This window comes from Plutella xylostella, chromosome 23 (genome assembly GCF_932276165.1).
Source record: "Plutella xylostella chromosome 23, ilPluXylo3.1, whole genome shotgun sequence".
Taxonomy (NCBI): domain Eukaryota; kingdom Metazoa; phylum Arthropoda; class Insecta; order Lepidoptera; family Plutellidae; genus Plutella; species Plutella xylostella.
The window spans coordinates 864,181-883,605 of record NC_064003.1 but is presented as its reverse complement, the minus strand read 5'-3'; the positions used below and the strand labels follow the sequence as shown (position 1 = coordinate 883,605).

The following is a 19,425-nucleotide window of genomic DNA, read 5'->3' as shown; positions in this document are numbered from 1 at the left end:
CTAAAGAAATAAGGAGTTACCCTTTGTTATGTGTGAATTTATAACCTGCCATTTGATCCGTTGTAAACTTTGTATAGCTTTTCTACTCACCTATGTTATAGCTATGTAGGTACTTAGTAGATGTACATTACCTGTTAATCTGTTGTACACAAAACCACTTAGTACTTCTTACTAAAGAGAAATAGCTGGGACCTAACACAACCTTTCGATTTACTTTCATTTTTAGTATCTGAAATCAGGTATAATTATATTTTCTTACTAGTAAAACAACTTACGTTGAAATGGATCGAACAATTTACACAAACTATAAACTTATTTTATTGCAAATCCAATGCCATTTCAAATGTAGTAAATGGGTACATTCAGTAGTAGTGGCACTGCAGTTCACTACGGATTTTTAAGATGTTGTTACCAAATCATAGTATGAATCATTATAAATATAAATTAAAGAGATACCCATCTGAAACTAAAAATATATCATTTTAATTTTATCGTTATCTTAGGTTTTGATTAGTTAAAAGAGTAAGTTAAAAAAATCGTTGTAACTATTACGCACACTCGGATTTCTAGTACCCACGACAAAGGGTGTGGTGTGGTGACATGACACTAGTGTGGGGCTAGAGATGTTAATGAATACCTAATTATTCCTTTTTAGAAATAAATAAATGCATTCATTCATTATTTGTATTCTGTATTCACCCAGTAAATTGTCCACTAGACTTAGGGCTGATTTTTCAATAGTCAGATAAAAGTTATAATTTATAGTAATTAATCATGTTAGCATTTATCGTCACAAAACTGTGTTTGAGGCTTTCCTCATCAGGCCACCGCCAGCTACGTCACTCCTCAAACGGACCTTGGAATTTTACCAGTATTGATTGATTTAATTTTATCAGTATTCTCGTTATTGATTAGTAACAATATTATGGCACCGCGGTTAGTAACGCTGACTGATATCCCTTAGACCTCAGCCGCAGTTGCATTCCGGCCTATTACAGTTGGATTGAAGAAAAAATTTAAGGAATGTTCCAGAATGTTCTCATTTTCATCGTTTGAATAGGTCGAAATGTATCAGCAATGTATTTGTTGCATTGAGTGTGGAGTGCTCGTCTTCCTTCCCTTAAAGGAATACAAATATTATGAGCGTGCTGCTTTCAGTTGTGTAATGTAGTTTATATTTATTTTTTAGACATGCTGCATGTACAATTGCTCATCGCACGGCCGTCTCTACTTCCAACTACAACCCGGTAGAAAGGAAAACCAAACACTGACAAAGATGACATTATTATCATTTTGCATACATACACAACACTACCTTACCGCTTCTATGGTTTAGTCATTAAAGGTATTATTTGCTTAGCAGAGTGTTGTAAATGTTATGCTACCGGTCATCCACCTAGTCCGAAACGTGCTCTACATTACTGCCCACACCGGTCCTCCCCTCTATCTCATGCGGACGTTCTTGAGTGGACCTTTGAAGTGGACCCTTGAAAATAAGCGTGTAGTAAAATGTATAATGAGTGGCCGGGATTCTTTTTAAACCAGGGAGGTAATTATTAAAAGTCGCTACCCAACTCATAATAAATAAGGCTTTAGGGTGCGATTTTTTATGTAAATTGGGCATAACCTACAGTATACTGGGCATGGCCCATACAGCGGCAAGTATGAGGTGCGAATATCCGGAAAAGAAAACCCAATATTTGAAATCTCTGAACTACACAATACATTTTTGATTAGAAATATCATTGTATTTTCCTGAAATTTTTCAGCCCATCCCATTAGATTTTAATTTAATTCGGATTGGGACTACTTCTATTTTGTTTTTAAACATATTGTAAATAAAAATAGTTAAGTATGCCTAATAAATTAAAAAAGACATAAAAATAGCATTAAAACATGCCTGGAAAACTCCGAGGCCAAAAGTTCAGTTTGTGACTAACTTTTTGCGTCAACAATGTTGTGTTGTTGTTACATTAGAGGTTTATTATTATATCTAGTCATGTAAAGATTATATTTACATTACTATTTCCCATTATCAATTCAAAATCATCTTTTTAAAATCTCGCTAAGTGTAATAATTTAACTCAATTTCAACCATAGGAAAGTTATGCTGACGAATCTATCTGATTAACTTAGAAACCGAATCCTCAGAATGGAAAAAAGTACTTAATTTAGTCGCGTTATTACAAAGCCAAGTAAATATCTGAGACCCACCACAACAGACTGAACTGGCAGAACCTAGAGAGCATTCCCGGCCTTCTGATTACATGCTTGGGGGGTCGTATCCAATGATGCATACGGGGACAAGCCCGGGCCAAGACCTCACCTCCGCAGTCAACAGTTAGCCTGTGACCATGACGCACGCGGCGGCAAGCGTTGTAGTATTTGCACGTGAGTACAAAGTCAATTACGCACTTTATTTTTTAATAGCTTGTAACTGTCAACAGGGTAGAGTCACTTCTTACGCTGGTATGGTATCCTGGTACTTTTAGTGTGAATTGTAAGGTTGTTATGTGATGTGTTGGAGTTTCTAGAACTAGCTGACATGTTGTGAGTTATTTAGTATTCTACTAACATTACCAACCTCTAGGTACCTTTTCATTGTTTTTAACGCAAGGTAGGTCTGCAAATATGAAGGGTCCTCCCATGATAACATAATTTCATTATAACGTGCTAGAGTAAATATTTTCGATATCAAAGTTCCTACCTACCAAGATACTCTCTACTCCTTTTGTCACGGCTATTTTTAATAGTATTATGTCTCTTCATGAAACTATTAGTTATCTTAGCATTTGATATAAAAAGTTAACGCCTACAACCTTGCTAGTTATCTTGTTTCATCGTACATTCGAGGAAGATGTAAACTGTACCTACATTGTTTTTGGGATTAGCACTCATATCACACATTTGCGTGGCGTTTTGGCTAAATCTTATTCTTTCCGTGAAAATACAGTCATCTTGAAAATCCTTAGTATTATTTGAAAATATAAATATTGTTAATTAACCTACCCGATATACTGAGCGATTGAAGGTGTTATTTACACCATCAAAAAAGAATACGAAAGCCTTTCAAAGAAATCCATTAAGATAGAGTAGGTACTTAGGTAGGTATAGAAACCTGTTAGCCAAATACACACACAAAGCATTTTAAGGTTGCCCAGGCTTACTCTTTGTGTAATTTAAGATTATGAAACTGAATTCATGATCCATGACTTCATGTTCATGAGTAACGTAATAATCCAGTACCTAATCCCGGCTCAGGCTGGTTTTCCTAGCTGTAATGAGTACGGGTTTTTGAGAGGTTTTCCTCGTCATTTCCTTTTAAGTATTTACAAGGTATTTTATAACACTTGATCAAATAATAACATTTAGAAGTACTCTATTCAAAGTTACAGTGAGATAGTTTAAGTTTAAGCTTAGATTAACAAAATACGAACAAGATGGTGTCTCAAATACAAAAACCAAAACAAAAAAACTGTCCTCATTTTGTTAACTGTGAAACCGTCAAGCTGAACTTAATGTTGAGTACACCCGAGTCCGCGATATTCTATGCTAATACAAGGTGGACCAAAAGAAGTCATCCGATGTTGTTTGGCTCTAATTTTTTTCTAAATGAAAAACTTCGATTCTGTTTTTTAGGGTTCCGTAGCCAAAATGGCAAAAACGGAACCCTTATAGTTTCGTCATGTCCGTCTGTCCGTCTGTCCGTCTGTCACAGCCGATTTACTCGGAAACTATAAGTACTACAGTGATGAAATTTGATGGGAATATGTGTTGTATGAACCGCTACAAAAATATGACACTAAATAGTAAAAAAAAGAATTGGGGGTGGGGCCCCCCATACATGTAACTGAGGGATGAAATTTTTTTTTTCGATGTACATACCCGTGTGGGGTATCAATGGAAAGGTCTTTTAAAATGATATAAAGTTTTCTAAAAAACATTTTTCTTAAAGTGAACGGTTTTTGAGATATCAGCTCTCAAAGTCGTAAAAAGTATGTCCCCCCCCCTCTATTTTTATAACTACGGGGTATAAAATTCTAAAAAAAATAGAGGTGATGCATGCTAATTAACTCTTTCAACGATTTTTGGTTTGATCAAAGTATCTCTTATAGTTTTTGAGATAGGTTGATTTAACTGTAAATTATATTTGCTGCTACGGAACCCTTTGTGCGCGAGCCCGACTCGCACTTGGCCGGTTTTTTTGATTATGTTAATTTTAACCTTTACAATTTTATTGGTTAAGTCGAGAAGATGATATCGGCTAAATGGGCGCCGTTACAATTGTTTGCTATAAGGGCTCGTTTTATGGCATTTCTCATCACTTCTGCGAGATCTTCGGGTGACAAATTCTCGCACTCGTGTCTAATGTTTTTCCTTGAGAGCTTCCAAGGTCTCTGGCTTGTTTATGTAAACACAGAGGAGTTCAAAGATTTTCGGTGCCCCAGAAGCTAGATAAGATAGTTTTGCTTGTTGACGTACCCGCTGAGGTGGAAATGAGCCTCATCGCTCATTATAATTTTGGTCGAAAAACCATCCACTTCTTCCTCGAGATTGAGGTTGGCTATTCCGCGTTTTTGGGGACTGTAACGTTTCATGGCTTGGTGACTTGAATTTTACGTGTGTTTAGTACACAAATGTTAAACAGAACAAAAACAGATTTGACATTGGTGGCCATTTGCAAAAATAAGAGCATCTTCAAATACGGTGAGTTCTTTTGGCTCACCATGTAGGTACGAGCCATGTACCATTGTACAAATGAATAAAGTCACAAATCTTCTAGCCGAACCGAACTAATTCAAAATAAGATCTCAGTGATAGAACTCTCAACTTATAATTTTTTTTTTTATTGTATAGCATAAGACGAAAGAGACTAATCCCTACGACACAGGGAATCCTAGTGTAGGGGTTAGGGATATTATAACACTGATTCAATGTTTTGGCTATCAATAAAGATATTTGTATTTGTATTTGTAGAAGTGGGGTCTTATTTGTCGAGACGTTTCTTTTGCACTGGTAATCCATCTTGTTCCTATTAAAATATCGTTGAGTACCTACTGTAGGTACGGTGGCCTGCGCCTAAAAGTATACAGGCGAGTTTTTAAAATAGCGATCTCAAGCTCACATGCTGCTCAAGCACATCCACATAAACACCACTGCTACACACATCACACACAACACGTCTCCGGATTTATAACAGATGTAGCTGGTCCCTTCATCATCAGGGATCGCTATTTTAAAAACTCCGCCTGTATACTTTTAGGCGCAGGCCACCGTACCTAGATATATCTAATAATAATCATTAGCTGATATTTCCACAATGTCACCACATTTTTTCTGTTTTCTCGAATCTCTATATAAGCATTGTTATATAACTCTTTTTTGTTTAACCACTAACACCATAACAAAAGATCTATTGTTTTCTTTGCTTTGTAATCTTACGACAAAATAAGACAATAATCTATTAGAAAACAAAGTTAGCGCTTCCTACTTTCTTTTCTATCGAAAATGTATCATTTACTTCCAATACGAAAGCTTACTAAATAAAAATATCACTTATGTACCTACTGATAATTTTCATATTTTAGCATTAATATTAAAATTATCTACTTACAATTAGAAGGACATTATTTTTGTATGTTAGGGTCTTACCCAACTAACACCGTAGCGTTAAAAAAACTCTCATATAACTTGTATAATGGTTCCATTCGAAAATTAAAGTGTTAAGACATAGCTGTATAAGAGTGTAGGAGAGTGCTCTAACTCACTTATAACCACGAAAGAGGCCCACGATTTTGAGAGTAAAGGCTTTAGAAAGTCTGTAAAACGGTGTCATTGAAGTGTTTAAGTTATAGAAAGCCTGTAGTACGGTGTCATTGAAGTGCTAAAGTTACTATAGAAGAGCGTTTAATCACTCTCAGCTAGAACTTTTACCGGTATAGTTGTAGTTGTAGAATGGTTATTTGACTCCCTGACTCTTATTTGTTTGGTAAAAAAGGGTTAAGTAAGTATGTTACCGTTTTTCGAATATACTTTTACCATACAACTTGTATGTCTTTGAAAATAATAGTGTCAACAGCAATCATACGCGACAGTATTAGAGTGACAGTATTGATAATTACTAAATAACAATAAATATAATATATAAACTTGACTTAACATGTTTTGTGAATTGAAAATAACATGCCATTGTAATTTTACTGTAATGTATACCATATTTCCCACCTCAATTTTAATGCGCTCCGAATTTATTAAGGATTTCAAATGAAAAATAAGTAAATATAAAATAGACGACTCAATTTTGTATTTTTTTGTATCCTTGCTGTATGTCCATTAGTTTCATAAATCGATTGGCATGACTGGAATGACAAAATTCACATAAATAAGTAAGTGTTTTAAAGCAAAATATTGTTTATCCCAGCAATTTATAGGTTAGGTCGCCAATGCAAATGGCGAACTTACATTTAAGACATATAGACTCACCTAAGTCATCTATTACACTTTTTGAAATAGAACACCCTTAGCCAAGGGTATTATGCAGTCTTAGTCGATCCGCACAGTCTTGCTTAACACCGTTACTTTTACAGTCTACTTGCCTAACGCAATAAGCGTAAGTTAAGTTAATCTTAAAGATTAAAACTGCATTGTTGAGTTTTCCAACACTGTAAGAATCTTGTCTTGCTGCACTCTTGACAAAATCTCTTTTATAACCAATTCCTGCAGCCTAAATTCAATATGACACCTAAAGATTTATATGAGTATTAAAGGAAACCACTTAACAACCATAAGTGTTAACAGGTGTCAGTGAGCACTCTTGTATAGCTTTAGGTTCTAGAAACAGTTTAAACCTATAACATCTTAATTATAATTGCTTTGACTAATACCATTTTAACACTTAAACCTGCTGTTAACACTAATTTCATTTGTTAACTCATCTTTATCGCTTTATGTTAGAACTGAGATAATTATAACACAGTTATACAGGTTAAAGTTATAAAAATAGCTGTAACTGAGGGTAAAATGTTTGTTGGGTAGTCAGTTACCTATTTACGACCATCACCTTTCGAGCCTCTCTGAAAATTGCATTATGATGTTTGTTACATTTATCTTTCAGGCCTAGGTAGATGAACATTATCTCGTACCTATTAAACAAATAATTAAAAAAATATGAGCATTATTATTATATTTAATGTACAATAATGTATATACATACTTACCTCCACCTACTTAGTCCATAAACGCTAAATTAAGATAACAAAGGAATCTAAGTAGGTTAAATGAGTAAAGCTTTAAACATGCTTTAGTTGCATAGTCATAAGACTCCCAAGTTGTTACTTGTATTAGTAATACCTACACTTACTTATATGGGTTTAGTCTTAATAGTTATCTTGTACCTGGATTAATTGCTAAGAATACGCAATATGGATTGCTGCATTTCAGTGACTACCTGTTTTGGCTTGGAACTATTATTATAATCTAAATTTTCTTACTAAACACTGAAGTCTGGGGCGAATGACTAAGTAGGTAACTTATTATAGGTATAGTAGTTATAGAAGTATTTAGTTAAGTTCCATATTATTTTATCAGGAAGGGTTATTATGAAATAGTCAGTCAGCGCTGCATCATGTCAGTGTTAAATGTCTACCTCCATACCTTTTTGCGTTTACGCTGTTGAGTTATTTATTAACTTTTCCAGACACCAGACATCGAATAAAAACGTTAAATCACAGAGAAAGTTAAATCTCACGGTCTATTGTCAGCTTACCAATACACATAATAACAATCATTGTATTTAAATCCACCTACGCTACGGTATACAATACACAAAACCATCAATGAAAACGCGGTAGGTTTTGTCATGTTTTGTCCTCGGCCATCGGGGTATTTGACCTTTAACAAGTGGGACTGATCGAATGGCAAAAAACGGGGCTTATAACCAGTTTTACGACAGCCATGGGCTCCTGTGCTGAATGAAGAAAAACAATGAAAGGAAAGACGACTTGTTATTAACTACTTATAAGTACCTACTTACTTTTTACTCAAACAGAGCATAAAACGACTCGGATATGTCACTTGGATTGGCCAAGTTAGCATGGCTATCAATATTAAGTGAATATTATATTATTTGAATATTAAATATTATAAGTAAGTACTTATGTTTCAATATTATATAAGTACATTACCTTCCTGAATATCGTGATGCCTAGGTAATCTACTATAAACTATAACTAGGTACTAGGTACTTCAGCTTGCAAGCGGAAAGGTGACTAATAAAGTTTAAAGTAGAAAGTGACCAACTCATGTATAATTCATGATCGGTTTGTATGTAGGTACACATTCGGGCAAAGCGGTTTATGTGTGTATGTTGCCTTTCTTAGAAAAGCTGTTCAGTTTCCCATTTACACTTATACGTTGTCGTTTCCAATTAAACTAATGAGACATCATGTTTTGAGACCACTTCTCGTACAGTCAGAAGTATCTCTTAAACTTACGGAACTTTTATAGTTTAGGTTTCTTCTAGAGCCAGCACCTGGACTTACAGTATATTTTCCTTCTTTCCCAGTGCTCACACGATGCAGTGCCGAGATATCAAACAACCAGCCGACGGCGTGGTACGCGGCCAACGTCATCACCGACCCAGGATTCTCACCGAAGCCTTTGTCAGAAATATTCCCAACTGACAAAACGTTTTCCCCAGCCATGCCCATCGTTGTACTGAGCTCTACCACGCAACTGCCTGCAGAGAAAACTGAATCTCCTTCAACTGAAACCCCGGTGCCTACCACTGTCAGTACTATCACTACTGTAGCTACATCCACTTCTAAACCATCTACTTCACTACCTTCTACCACTCAATCTATGCCTCAGACTACTCCACCTCAAACCACTACAGCACCAAACTTTCCCGCTATGTCTTCCGTAATAGTCCAGCCCCAACCAGCGATGCAGGTTGAATCCCAAACCAAAGACCAGTCACAACAAACGCAGGTCATCCAAGGCACCACTTCACAAAACGGCGGCCCTCCTAACTACTTCTTCATTTATCAACAGGCACCACAGACGCTTCAGGGCGGTTCACAGAACCCGTACCAAGTACAGAATAGCACACCGGGTCCTTTCTCCACACAGAACACACCAGGCGGGTTCCAGATCCAGAATAGCCCACCGTTCCCGTTCCAGAACGGTCCACCTGGCCAGTTCCCCTTCCAGAATGGACCACCCGGCCCCTTCCCATTCCAGAATGGTCCACAGGGCGCGTTCTGGCCCCAAAATGGTCCTTCAGGCCCATTCCCGACACCAAACATCACACCGAGTCCGTTCCCTGCACAAAACCCACAACAACAGTTCTCTACAGAGACCACCTCTCAAGTTAACACAGCCGCACCGTCTACATTTGCGCCCACACAAGCTCCAAACCAGCCGTCAACAACTGTCGCGGCCGCCAGTACTGTCGCTCCACTCAATGCGTCCCGTCCGACCATCCCTTACGTCAGAATACGGATGCAAAGCCCATCAGGAGCCATCACCAACATCCAAGTGAACCAGCCGACAACCATCCGCCGTCCAACAACCACCAGGCGGACCAGAAGGAGAAAGAACAACTACGACGACTGCGTGGATGCCTGTGGTGGGAGAAGGACGCCTGTATGTGCCGCGCCTCTGGCGTCCAACCCGATAGACCCGGACACTCTGAAGGGATTCCCCTCAATCTGCCACATGGCGTGTCATAACTCCTTCAGGAAGAACTGTGAGTACCATATTTTCGTAAATGCCTACCTAGTTTAATACCTAGATCACTCTTTAGTCTATCATCATTAGATAACAGTAATCCAATGCTGGAAGTAAGATTTGGATCTGAATGAGAAGCTAAAAAGAGCCACAACACTCTGTCTTATTAGCAGAAACGTGTCTGCTCTTAGGTTATTTGTACGCATATTAACACCGTAGCTTGCACATTTTGTTATCAATCACTGAAAACGTTATAACAGCTGTATACAATTGGTTCATGCCTGTGTACCTAATATGGAGCATAATTGATTTACAGCTGAGTAAATGAGCTATAAAATTATGAAGTAATACTATAAGACGGTAATTGATTACGTGGGTTAGAAAAAAGGCATTACATTACCTATCGTTCATTTTCTGAATGCGTGAACTTAAAAATTACACGGATGCGTTTATTTCTAGTTACCTGTTTGAAATGTAATATCTGGACCGGTTTCAGTAATTTAAACTGGTCTATAATTATTAATCATTGTGAATTGATTATCACACCTATATCAGTATGCGGGTAGACTCAGTTGGTAATCAATGTAGGTCTTTAACTCTAGACACGTAGCGTAGGTTACTTACTTCATACTGTCTGGTTGGTCATAGGCTATTTAACATTAGGCACAGTAATGATATTGGTTGGTCCATACCATACTATACCAACCTAGGAAGTTCTTATCTAACTCTTAGAGGTAGGTAATTAGTAGACATATTGAAGAAAAAAATTGTGATTGTAGATTGAATCACCTCTGCTGCTAATGCTCTTCAGTATGTACATACGCAGTAGGTACCTACTATTCATTAATGAGCATTAGTATCCTTTACAATCTGATTCTCTAGGCTTGAGTTAATCCATTATGCCTATAGGTAGGTAGTTTCTCTGCCATCATTTTCTATGCCGTAAAAGTAGTGTTGCACAGAATTTTCATTAATACTTACAATACTGACGTTGTACTGACGGGCTGCAATTTAAGTTTAGTTTTGTTTCATTTTTTATTTATTTTATACCTTCTAATACCAACAAATCGTCTTGTACCTGCCCCAATTCTTATAAGTACCTACTCGAATTCCTTATTAATTCCCATTTTTTTTCCAATTCCAGTATTCGAGAAGGTAGTCGACGGTCGGTGCGGCCACCTCCGCACTCGCATCCAGACTATCGACTCCAACACCAAGCTCAAACGAAACCAGCTGAATAGACTACAGTACTCTGTGGTACAGAGCCCTTCGACTGTCATCGAGTTCAACCCTGTGTCTTAGGAGAGAGCTGAGAGGTAGAGTGTAGGTTTGATTGTATTGTGTTTGTGAGTTTTGTGACTAGAGAAAGAGTAATGGTATGTCTTGATGAAGCGCAAATTCGCTTTGAATATGAATATTTTCGTAACTTAATTATACACATAAAGTATGTGCAAATACTTGCTGAGATTAATCGGGATGTAAGAATGTCAGAGCATTTCAACTGTAAGGAATGGATGGATTGAATCTTGATTCATGTAAAAGACAAATAAAACTGCAAATATGCTATAACGCTTCATGTTTAAAGATTTGGTATCGATTACCTATTAACTAATCCCAAAAACTAACATGCTTTAAAGTTGGTGAAGCTTTACCTTTATCAATGAGATTAATTATTGTATTGGCTAAATTTATAATTATGATGAAGGCTTACACTTGTTTTGTTATCATTCTGTAGACACTTTAGTTGATGATGATGTAAAAAGTGGGCACAAAAAATATGGTTAACCTATTGATTAGGTACTGATATTAGTTAAGTATTCAAACACTTAATAGTTATAAGAACTAATGATGAGGCATGCAATACGTTAATTATATTAATACTAATACGTACTAACTTAGTATAATACCTAGTGTCCATAAAGACAAAGTTTAGCATAGCTAACAAAAAGTATGGATGAATTAATGTGATGAATGAATGCCATTAACTTAATGTAAGTTTTGTAAGTATTTTGAAACATTCCGTCCATTGAGGTGCTTAATTGTTGAGGTTAAACCTTTTATTGTTTTTATACTTGAACTGAAAATAAAGTATTATGTTTATAGTTTTTCCTCGTTTTATTTTTAGAACTAATTCCTAGGGAATAAAATTTAAGGAAACCTGTCTTGTAAACCATAAACAAGACCACCTAGAAATTAAATTAGTAAGCCACTATTTTATCTTTAAGATTTGGAAAATGGTTACAGCTACAGTTATTGGGTGATATAGTGAGATTACGTTTTACCTACATGGACGTAATTCCTGTAAAAAACACAAGTTACTCAATAGTGTTACACAAATTCATTCACCTATTTCATAATTTAGCTCAGTTGTTATAATAAACATGCCAGTAGAACGAACCCAGTCATGCGTAGAAATGTACACACGTTTCTTTAACTGGCATTTTAAACTTTATTCCTTGGTGACTAGATTGATTTAAAACAATCAATATTTTATATTTCGTAAGGATCAGATGTTGTAGAGAAATTATAACGCGATCATAACCTTATTACCTTTATTATTTACTTAAATATGTACTTTCAAAGTTTAACCCCCTTATTAATAGAAAAGTTACAGGACGTTTCAGCTACTTTGTCCCTCTCTAACTCAAAACAAATTGTTCTTTGATAGAGAGGGACAAAACACTTCAATACCTATCCTATAACTTTTCTATGAATAAAGGGAATAGATTACGGTAGATTTAAAGGGTTCAAAACTGTCTGATTTTATTATTTTTGGATGCTTATAGTATGAAATAATAGAGATTGTTTGCTCAGTAAATAATTTCGTATATTTTACACAGCATTACACTTAAATATACTGTACAATTAATTTAATTACAGGCAGGCTTATCAGTCTATTTTATTATTGAATAGGTTTGAGAGACTCTTGCATGTGAATGATTTATAATTATTTATTTAATCAATTATAAGGTAGTAGAAATTTATTGTTAATGTATGAAGTCCATCACATTAACTGAAGATAGAATTGAATATAATTTTAAAATAAATTGCGGCATTAACAGTTTTGTTATAATTCATATTATAGGCCCAATCTAGCTGGATCTCTTTTGCAAAACTTTTTATCAACGTTTCGGTACAGTTAAAAATATTAACAGTTGTTAACCTTCTGAAGGGCATGATAATGGATCAGTAATAGATAGCAGTCGCGATCCAAAATAAATAATGATTTAGTTATTCAATCATTCATACGATTGTCTCGTAACTCGTAATGCAGACTTCATTATTCATTACGCTTAGGCACTACAATACGATTCACTTTTGACAACAAAAACTTTCAGCTTCTTATTTATGCTAACAAATCCTAAATAGCTCAATCTTCGTTTCACCATACTAATCCGAGTTTAATTTTTTACACTCATTTAACAAACGCAATAAGTGTCAAAATGCATTTACAGTAACTCAAACTCCACTCTTAATCTCACATCACGTCAAAAGACGGCCGAAAACGGGCGTCAAGCTAAAACCAACCTTCGGCCACGGGAACAAGGCTCATAGTCTATCGAACCGCTGCTGGAAGTTGCCTTGTTGTTGCCCGTTGTTGTTTTGTTGTTGGTTTCCGAACATCATTTGTTGTTGTTGATGGAACTCTTGCTGGCCGCCGCCCGATTGGTTGTTGCCTTGGTTTGGACCTGCGGATTTTACAAAATTATAGTACCTATCTGGGATTAAGATAAAACAGTTCAGGACAAATGAAACAATACGTCATATTGGACATTCACATTGCATACGGAATTATGTATTTTCCCCGAATTCGTGATTACATTTGTTACGTTTTACTAAGATACCGTCACCAAAAATATATTTGACTCGCCTTTTAAAACAAAACTTTATATTTATAACAAGTTTATTGAACTTTCAAACATGTGCTAAATCTAACTGTGACACTGACAGTTTTTTTATACTTTACCAAAATTATATAGCATCATTCCTCATTACATTAATTTTATTGTTATGGTGAAAGACTTTTTGAAATGGTTTCATAATAGTATATTTTTTAAATTCTTCACATAAAAAGTCTTCTTTATAAGGGCTGATTTTTCAATGGTCAGGTAAGGGCTATGTGATAAATAATTTTAATGCTGTCGCGTCTGATAAGCTGAAAGATTTTTCAAAATGCCACGAGTTTAGGCACCGTAAATATTTCCTCCTCCTCCAATTAAGATCAATAAGACATAGATAAACGTGCAACATTCACCTGACATCCTCATTCTCTTGGCGTTGTTGGCGGCGTGGTCGTGGTTGTTCTGCTGCACCTGGTTCTGTTGCGTCTGTTGGAAACATGTTACCATCTATATACCAGGCAATGACACATAGTAGACGCTAGGTCTTATTTGTAGAAGGCAATAACACGTAGTAGGGGCTGTTTGGTCTTATGTGATAATTGAATCTACCTTTAATTTCTTATGTTATACATACCCCTGTATGAATTACATAAGGAATTACTCTAAAATTTACGAATGAACAAACAAGAATTGTCACGCAATCGACGAGATAGAGCGGTGGTTCGCGCAGCGCTCCGAAGCTTGGGAAAAACAAAACTGTAGCGCTAACCATAACTCTATTTTGATTTATTAATAATAAGCATGCCGATTTCTAGTATTGTTCGTTCGTTCGTCGATTTAGATAGTGAAAACCCAGGTGTTTATCACGCTGCGTGAATTGTATGAACGGAAGTAGATGCGATTTCTGTGTGAACAAACTTAGGCGGCGGGTACGAAGCTTGGGACGGGCGGAGCGACGGCGATGGAATCAAATGCATTAAAAACAACGTTGTGTAACAACAAGTGTGTCGTGTGTTCCGTTCCCGCCGCCTTACAAGTAACCTGCGGACACTCATCATGCGACATCATCATCACACAACACGCAGCGTGATGCGTCAGATGCGTGGCAGTGTTAGAATCGCCTTATTGTAAAATTTCCCATCTGTATAAACCACTTTCAATCTTCTATTGCTTGACCCGCCAGTCCCAGTTGCACGAAGGAACTTAAAACTAATGTGGAACTTAAATCTATGTATTTCATAAGCAAAAAATTAAACAAAAAATAACGAAATACTAAAAGATTGCGGCAATTTACATTTCTCACATTGTTCTGTTGCGGCGGCGGCTGGCGCTGTTTCGAATCACTCTTCTCGTCTTGATCATCGTCTGACAGGAACTCGCGCTTCGGGTACGGGATCGGGCACCCGGCGAACACGTCCTGTAATGTTTTATTTATTTAGAAAAACCATATCTACGCTACTCTTACAGCTAATCCAATACAGTAGTGTAGATAACTAATATTAACAATTTAAGTAACAACTTGATTGATACACACCCTAATAATAATCAAAACATAACAGATTATAAATAACAAATTACCTACATATAAAATGTTAGGTGAGGATAGTTAGAAAGGCCAAATGATGTAGTGGTTAGTGACCATGACTGCTGCTGGTCCCGGGTTTGATCCCCGGTCGGGGCAAATATTTGTTAAACAGATATTAAAATTTTTATTTGAGTCTTGTCTATTAGGAATAGATGGGTATTACAGTCGTGAGTACAGTATGAACAGTGTACATACAGCAAAAAAAATGTATTCCATCCTAGCGCAAACTGATTGTTCCAGAGGGTTCAAGATAGATGAATCGAAATAATATGTTATCAATGATTCAAACAATCTCTTATTCAATTAAATATTATTATCAATTAAATATTATAATATTCAATCTCAAATTAAATTATCAAATTATAGGTTGGTACTCAAACAATCTCATGTCACACATGACCCAGATCACAAAACTAACGTGTTTACCCTAGAATGGCATACATATTACCTCTCTTGCTAACCATACATACCTGAGTAGGCAGCGGATCCTCAGTGAAGTACGGATCTTGCATGGCCTGCTCCGAGGTGATCCGTCTGTTCGGGTCCATCAGCAGCAGCCGCTGAAGAAGACTGAACGCCTTGCTGTCCGGCTTGATCTTGTGACGGTCCATGTATTTGCTGAGCGAGCAGTTCTGGTAGCTGGAAGGGTTTTGAGGTTATGATTATGACTGAGATTTAGGAAAAAGGATGAAAAGAACATAACTAACTGATAAAGACAGAATGTCAGTGGCAGAAAGTGGATAAATAAAATGGAATTTTGCAATGCAGTTTAGTTTATTTTTTAACAGCAGCCAGGGAGAGAAATATAAAACGGTTATTTTATGTTTGATGTGCTGCTTACGAACCTACAATACCAGCTGTTCTAACTAAATGCATTGATTTGTCATCAATCAGCTTTAGTTTAAGTTATGGGTAAAGTTTTATTTTATGGCAATTTGGGTGATATTAAATTGAGTATGGGTATTCGCCAACTTACTTAGATCTCTTGAAGTCTTTTACTAAGGTGGCATGTTCAGGCATTTTTCTTATGTCTTCCCAATCCTTTTCTAGCGGGAAGCCCATGACATTGAATATCCTGTCCAACTGGTCATGGTGGTAAGGATTGCTGGTCTTGATGTCTTCTTGTCTGCAATGGAAGATTGGCTCCGAAGTCAGCAACTCCGCAAATATGCAGCCAATAGCCCATATGTCTGGAATGAGGTAAGTAATATCAACATTTTAGGTGCTAAAAATTTATTTAATTATTTAATTCTAATACTTATACATATTATCTAATAGGAACATAGTAAAGTTATTATCTTTATGTTATTTTTCTGTAGCAATTTACGGTAAATAGGATACTTTATGAATTTATTTTCATTATAATTGCCTATTTGTTTTCCCACTGCTGGCCAAAGGCCTCCCGATTTATCTTCCACACCCTTAGATTCTGTGCACCTTCAGCCCAGTTATTATCAAATTTGTCCAGGTTGTCCCGCGATCTCCGTCTTGGCCTGCCTTTCCGCCCGTCGCCATTGATGAATTTATAAAACGATAACATGACTTCTTATTTAAAATATGAGCAAATCAACTGAGTTATTTTCTTACCTATAGCCTTAGTATAATGCCTAGCGCCCAGTAGAAGCTCAGGAGCTCTGTACCAGAAGGTCACAACCACTGGGTCAAGGTCAGCGAGAGGCTTCAGGGGAGCATTGAACAGACGGGCGAACCCCATGTCTGCTATCTTGACACGGCCCCGCTCTGGCCCTTCACCCATTACTAGGATGTTTGCTGGTTTCTGTTGAGGATTAAATAGTTATTGTTTGTTGGGTTAAATAAGGGTGCTTATTGTTGAATTGAAATATTAACTGATTATAAAATTATTTTCTTTTGGTTATTGAAGCTTTTAAAGTTACATATCTGGCATTGTGCAAGACTTATCTAAGTCTGAGCAATATAAATTTAAATCATTACTTTATCTATTGTGGCATATAAAGCAAAACGTATTGCATTAATACTGGAGTTTTCTTGGCAAACCCTTTCATGATTTACATGATTTTAAGCATAAGATTATTTACAAAACTCACCAAATCTCTGTGCAAGACCCAGTTAGAGTGCAAATAATGGATTCCATCCAAGATCTGATACAACAGGCTCTTCACCATGCCCTTCGGCACCATGACGGACTTCTTGTTAGCCTTCGCTGCTCGGTGGAATTTGATGATGTGCCACAGATCGTGCTCTGCATAGTCAAAGAGCAGCCACACTTTGCGGTCATTGTGGGAGAGGAACACTCGGATCAGGTTGATGACGTTTGGATGCTTCAGCTCTCGGAGTAGCTGTGAATGTAAATGTGAAGATGTTAGTATCAAGTTAATTTATGTGAGATTTATGTGACTATTAAAGTATTTACTGACTTCAAAGCAATTATGGTTAGTGATAAAATGGTGCTTTGTGATTCCCACATACATATATATTTGATCTGATTTTGTGGTCTTAACAAACACAATTTTTTTTAGGTGTGATGCTATTGCTAACCAACCAAAATTCTAAATGTACCTACAATATATTTTTATAGGGTTAGCTCTTACGGTGAAGGAAAACATTGTGAGGAAACCTGCATAGCTACCTAGATCTAGCACATCTAGATATGTGAACCCACCAACCTGCAGTGCACCAGCGTGGTGGGAAATTGTCCAAGCTTAGGAAGGCAGTTTAGACCTTGGGGACATGTACAAAGGTTCCACTCGAGAGAGCCAGGTGCAGGTACTTACACCCCCATAAAGAGAATAGAATAGGGTTAGCTGAGATGTTTGTAAATCAAAATAATGATGAGTTAATAAAATAGTTGTATAGTTGTCAGTCGTGCAAGAGGTACTCATAGTTATAAAAGCTCATAATTCATAAAATTAACTTATATCTCTTACCGCAATCTCCCTACAAGCTGACATAGAGAGCCCAGTGCCCTCAATCTGCTTGAGAGCATAGTCCTTAGTATCGCTATTGTCTTTTCTCCTAGCTTTATACACATGTCCGTAGGTGCCTCTGCCCACTTTGCAGCCTTCATAATCAAACAAGTCCTCAACTTTAGACCGCTCGTTCTGGGTCTTCACTTTGAAGTCATAGTCCATCATTACAGGAGCCATTGTTTTGTTGTTAGGATTGAAATTATCAGCCATGGTGGCGTGGCAATTGGGAAACTTTAAATTTAAATAATAACTTCTCGACTACAGTCACGCAATAGGTACAGTTTTCTTTATATTCCAAATCAAAACAAATTCTGAAAACTGAAATTCAACAACCTCGCTGAACAATATAAAAAAGTGTAAGTGACCGTTTCACAGAGTAAATAAATATCGTATTCTATAGCTCTAGCACGAGACAACGAGACCGTTATCATTCTGAGATTTTTGTATGCGAGGTGCATGTCGGTTGGGAGCTCGTTATAAATAATCCCATTTTACGGGGAAAAACATCTGACAGACAGAACCCGCTTTTTTTGTATCAGTAGTTTTTGTTTGTATATGGGAAGATACATATAACAGTACCGAAATGGGAATGGTGGCTATTAACGATTGGCTAGCAAACAACTTACTAACTATAAACCACAAAAAAACCAAATACTTATGCTTCCATAAAACTGCCGCATCACAACCTAATATTCCTAATCATATAAAAATTCATACGTGCAAACTCACACAAATCCTAGATTGTAACTGTCAGTCTATTGATAGAACTAATTCTATTAAGTACCTCGGCGTGATATTAGATCAAAATCTTAATTTCAAAGAACATACGCTCAGTCTGGCAAATCGAATAAGAAAAACTGCAGCTATACTAAAAAAACTCCGTAATTCAGCCGAACCATTCGCGGAAAGGTTTGACTGCCAGTACCTAAACCACTGTAGCATGATACACAGGGCTGCAGTCAAAATATTATTTTAATATCATTGATTATTTTTTAGAAATTTATGTATATGTATTTTATTGTGTTTAAATTTGATTGTGAATATTAATTGTGTTAACTTATGGACTTTGAGTCTGAATTAAATGATTTGAATTTGAATTTGAATTTGAATTTGAATTTCTTCTTACAAGGGTCTACCTTGCCATATGCCAATCCATTGCCTCGTACTGTATTCCAGTTTGGGGCAGTGCAGCAAAAACTACCCTAATTATTCCAGAAAGAGCTCAAAGATGTGTTTTAAAAGTTATGCACAAGAAAAATTTCAGATTCCCTACCCAAACTCTTTACAAAGAAGCTAAAGTCCTAACCATCCGTCAACTATT

The 19,425-nt window shown here is 36.5% G+C and overlaps 2 protein-coding genes across 3 annotated transcripts; one reads left to right on the top strand and one right to left on the bottom strand.

Annotated features, from left to right (window-relative positions):
- The first annotated feature begins 2,254 nt into the window (after positions 1 to 2,254).
- Positions 2,255 to 11,834, top strand: LOC105395891 (extensin). Its single transcript, XM_011567869.3, has 4 exons — positions 2,255 to 2,391; positions 8,564 to 8,787; positions 9,052 to 9,748; positions 10,874 to 11,834. Exons 1-4 carry the CDS (start codon positions 2,355 to 2,357, stop codon positions 11,029 to 11,031), a joined length of 1,116 nt encoding a protein of 371 aa, XP_011566171.3. The 5' UTR covers positions 2,255 to 2,354; the 3' UTR covers positions 11,032 to 11,834.
- A 703-nt stretch (positions 11,835 to 12,537) lies between these two features.
- LOC105395890 (cyclin-dependent kinase 8) lies at positions 12,538 to 18,455 on the bottom strand. 2 transcript variants are annotated; one of them, XM_011567867.3, is made up of 8 exons: positions 18,063 to 18,455; positions 17,223 to 17,474; positions 16,744 to 16,933; positions 16,133 to 16,346; positions 15,627 to 15,795; positions 14,866 to 14,988; positions 13,985 to 14,057; positions 12,538 to 13,418 (listed from the first exon to the last, which is right to left on the bottom strand). In XM_011567867.3, the coding sequence occupies exons 1-8, from the start codon at positions 18,312 to 18,314 to the stop codon at positions 13,279 to 13,281; spliced, it is 1,413 nt and encodes a 470-aa protein (XP_011566169.2). In that variant the 5' UTR covers positions 18,315 to 18,455; the 3' UTR covers positions 12,538 to 13,278. The 2 variants fall into 2 exon arrangements, with proteins under 2 accessions (XP_011566169.2, XP_011566170.2); XM_011567868.3 differs by having other exon boundaries at positions 14,875 to 14,988.
- Positions 18,456 to 19,425: the final 970 nt, after the last annotated feature.

Excerpts from the sequence above, each read along its gene's own strand:
- LOC105395890 (XM_011567867.3), bottom strand. The coding sequence starts at position 18,314 with ATGGCTGATAATTTCAATCCTAACAACAAAACAATGGCTCCTGTAATG. Across the intron at positions 16,347-16,743 it reads GCATTATACTAAGGCTATAG|ACATATGGGCTATTGGCTGC; the intron begins GTAAGAAAATAA and ends ACCTCATTCCAG. Across the intron at positions 14,058-14,865 it reads AACAGAACAATGTGAGAAAT|ACGCAACAGAACCAGGTGCA; the intron begins GTAAATTGCCGC and ends TGTTTCCAACAG.
- LOC105395891 (XM_011567869.3), top strand. The coding sequence starts at position 2,355 with ATGACGCACGCGGCGGCAAGCGTTGTAGTATTTGCAC. Across the intron at positions 2,392-8,563 it reads AAGCGTTGTAGTATTTGCAC|TGCTCACACGATGCAGTGCC; the intron begins GTGAGTACAAAG and ends CTTCTTTCCCAG. Across the intron at positions 9,749-10,873 it reads TAACTCCTTCAGGAAGAACT|TATTCGAGAAGGTAGTCGAC; the intron begins GTGAGTACCATA and ends TTCCAATTCCAG.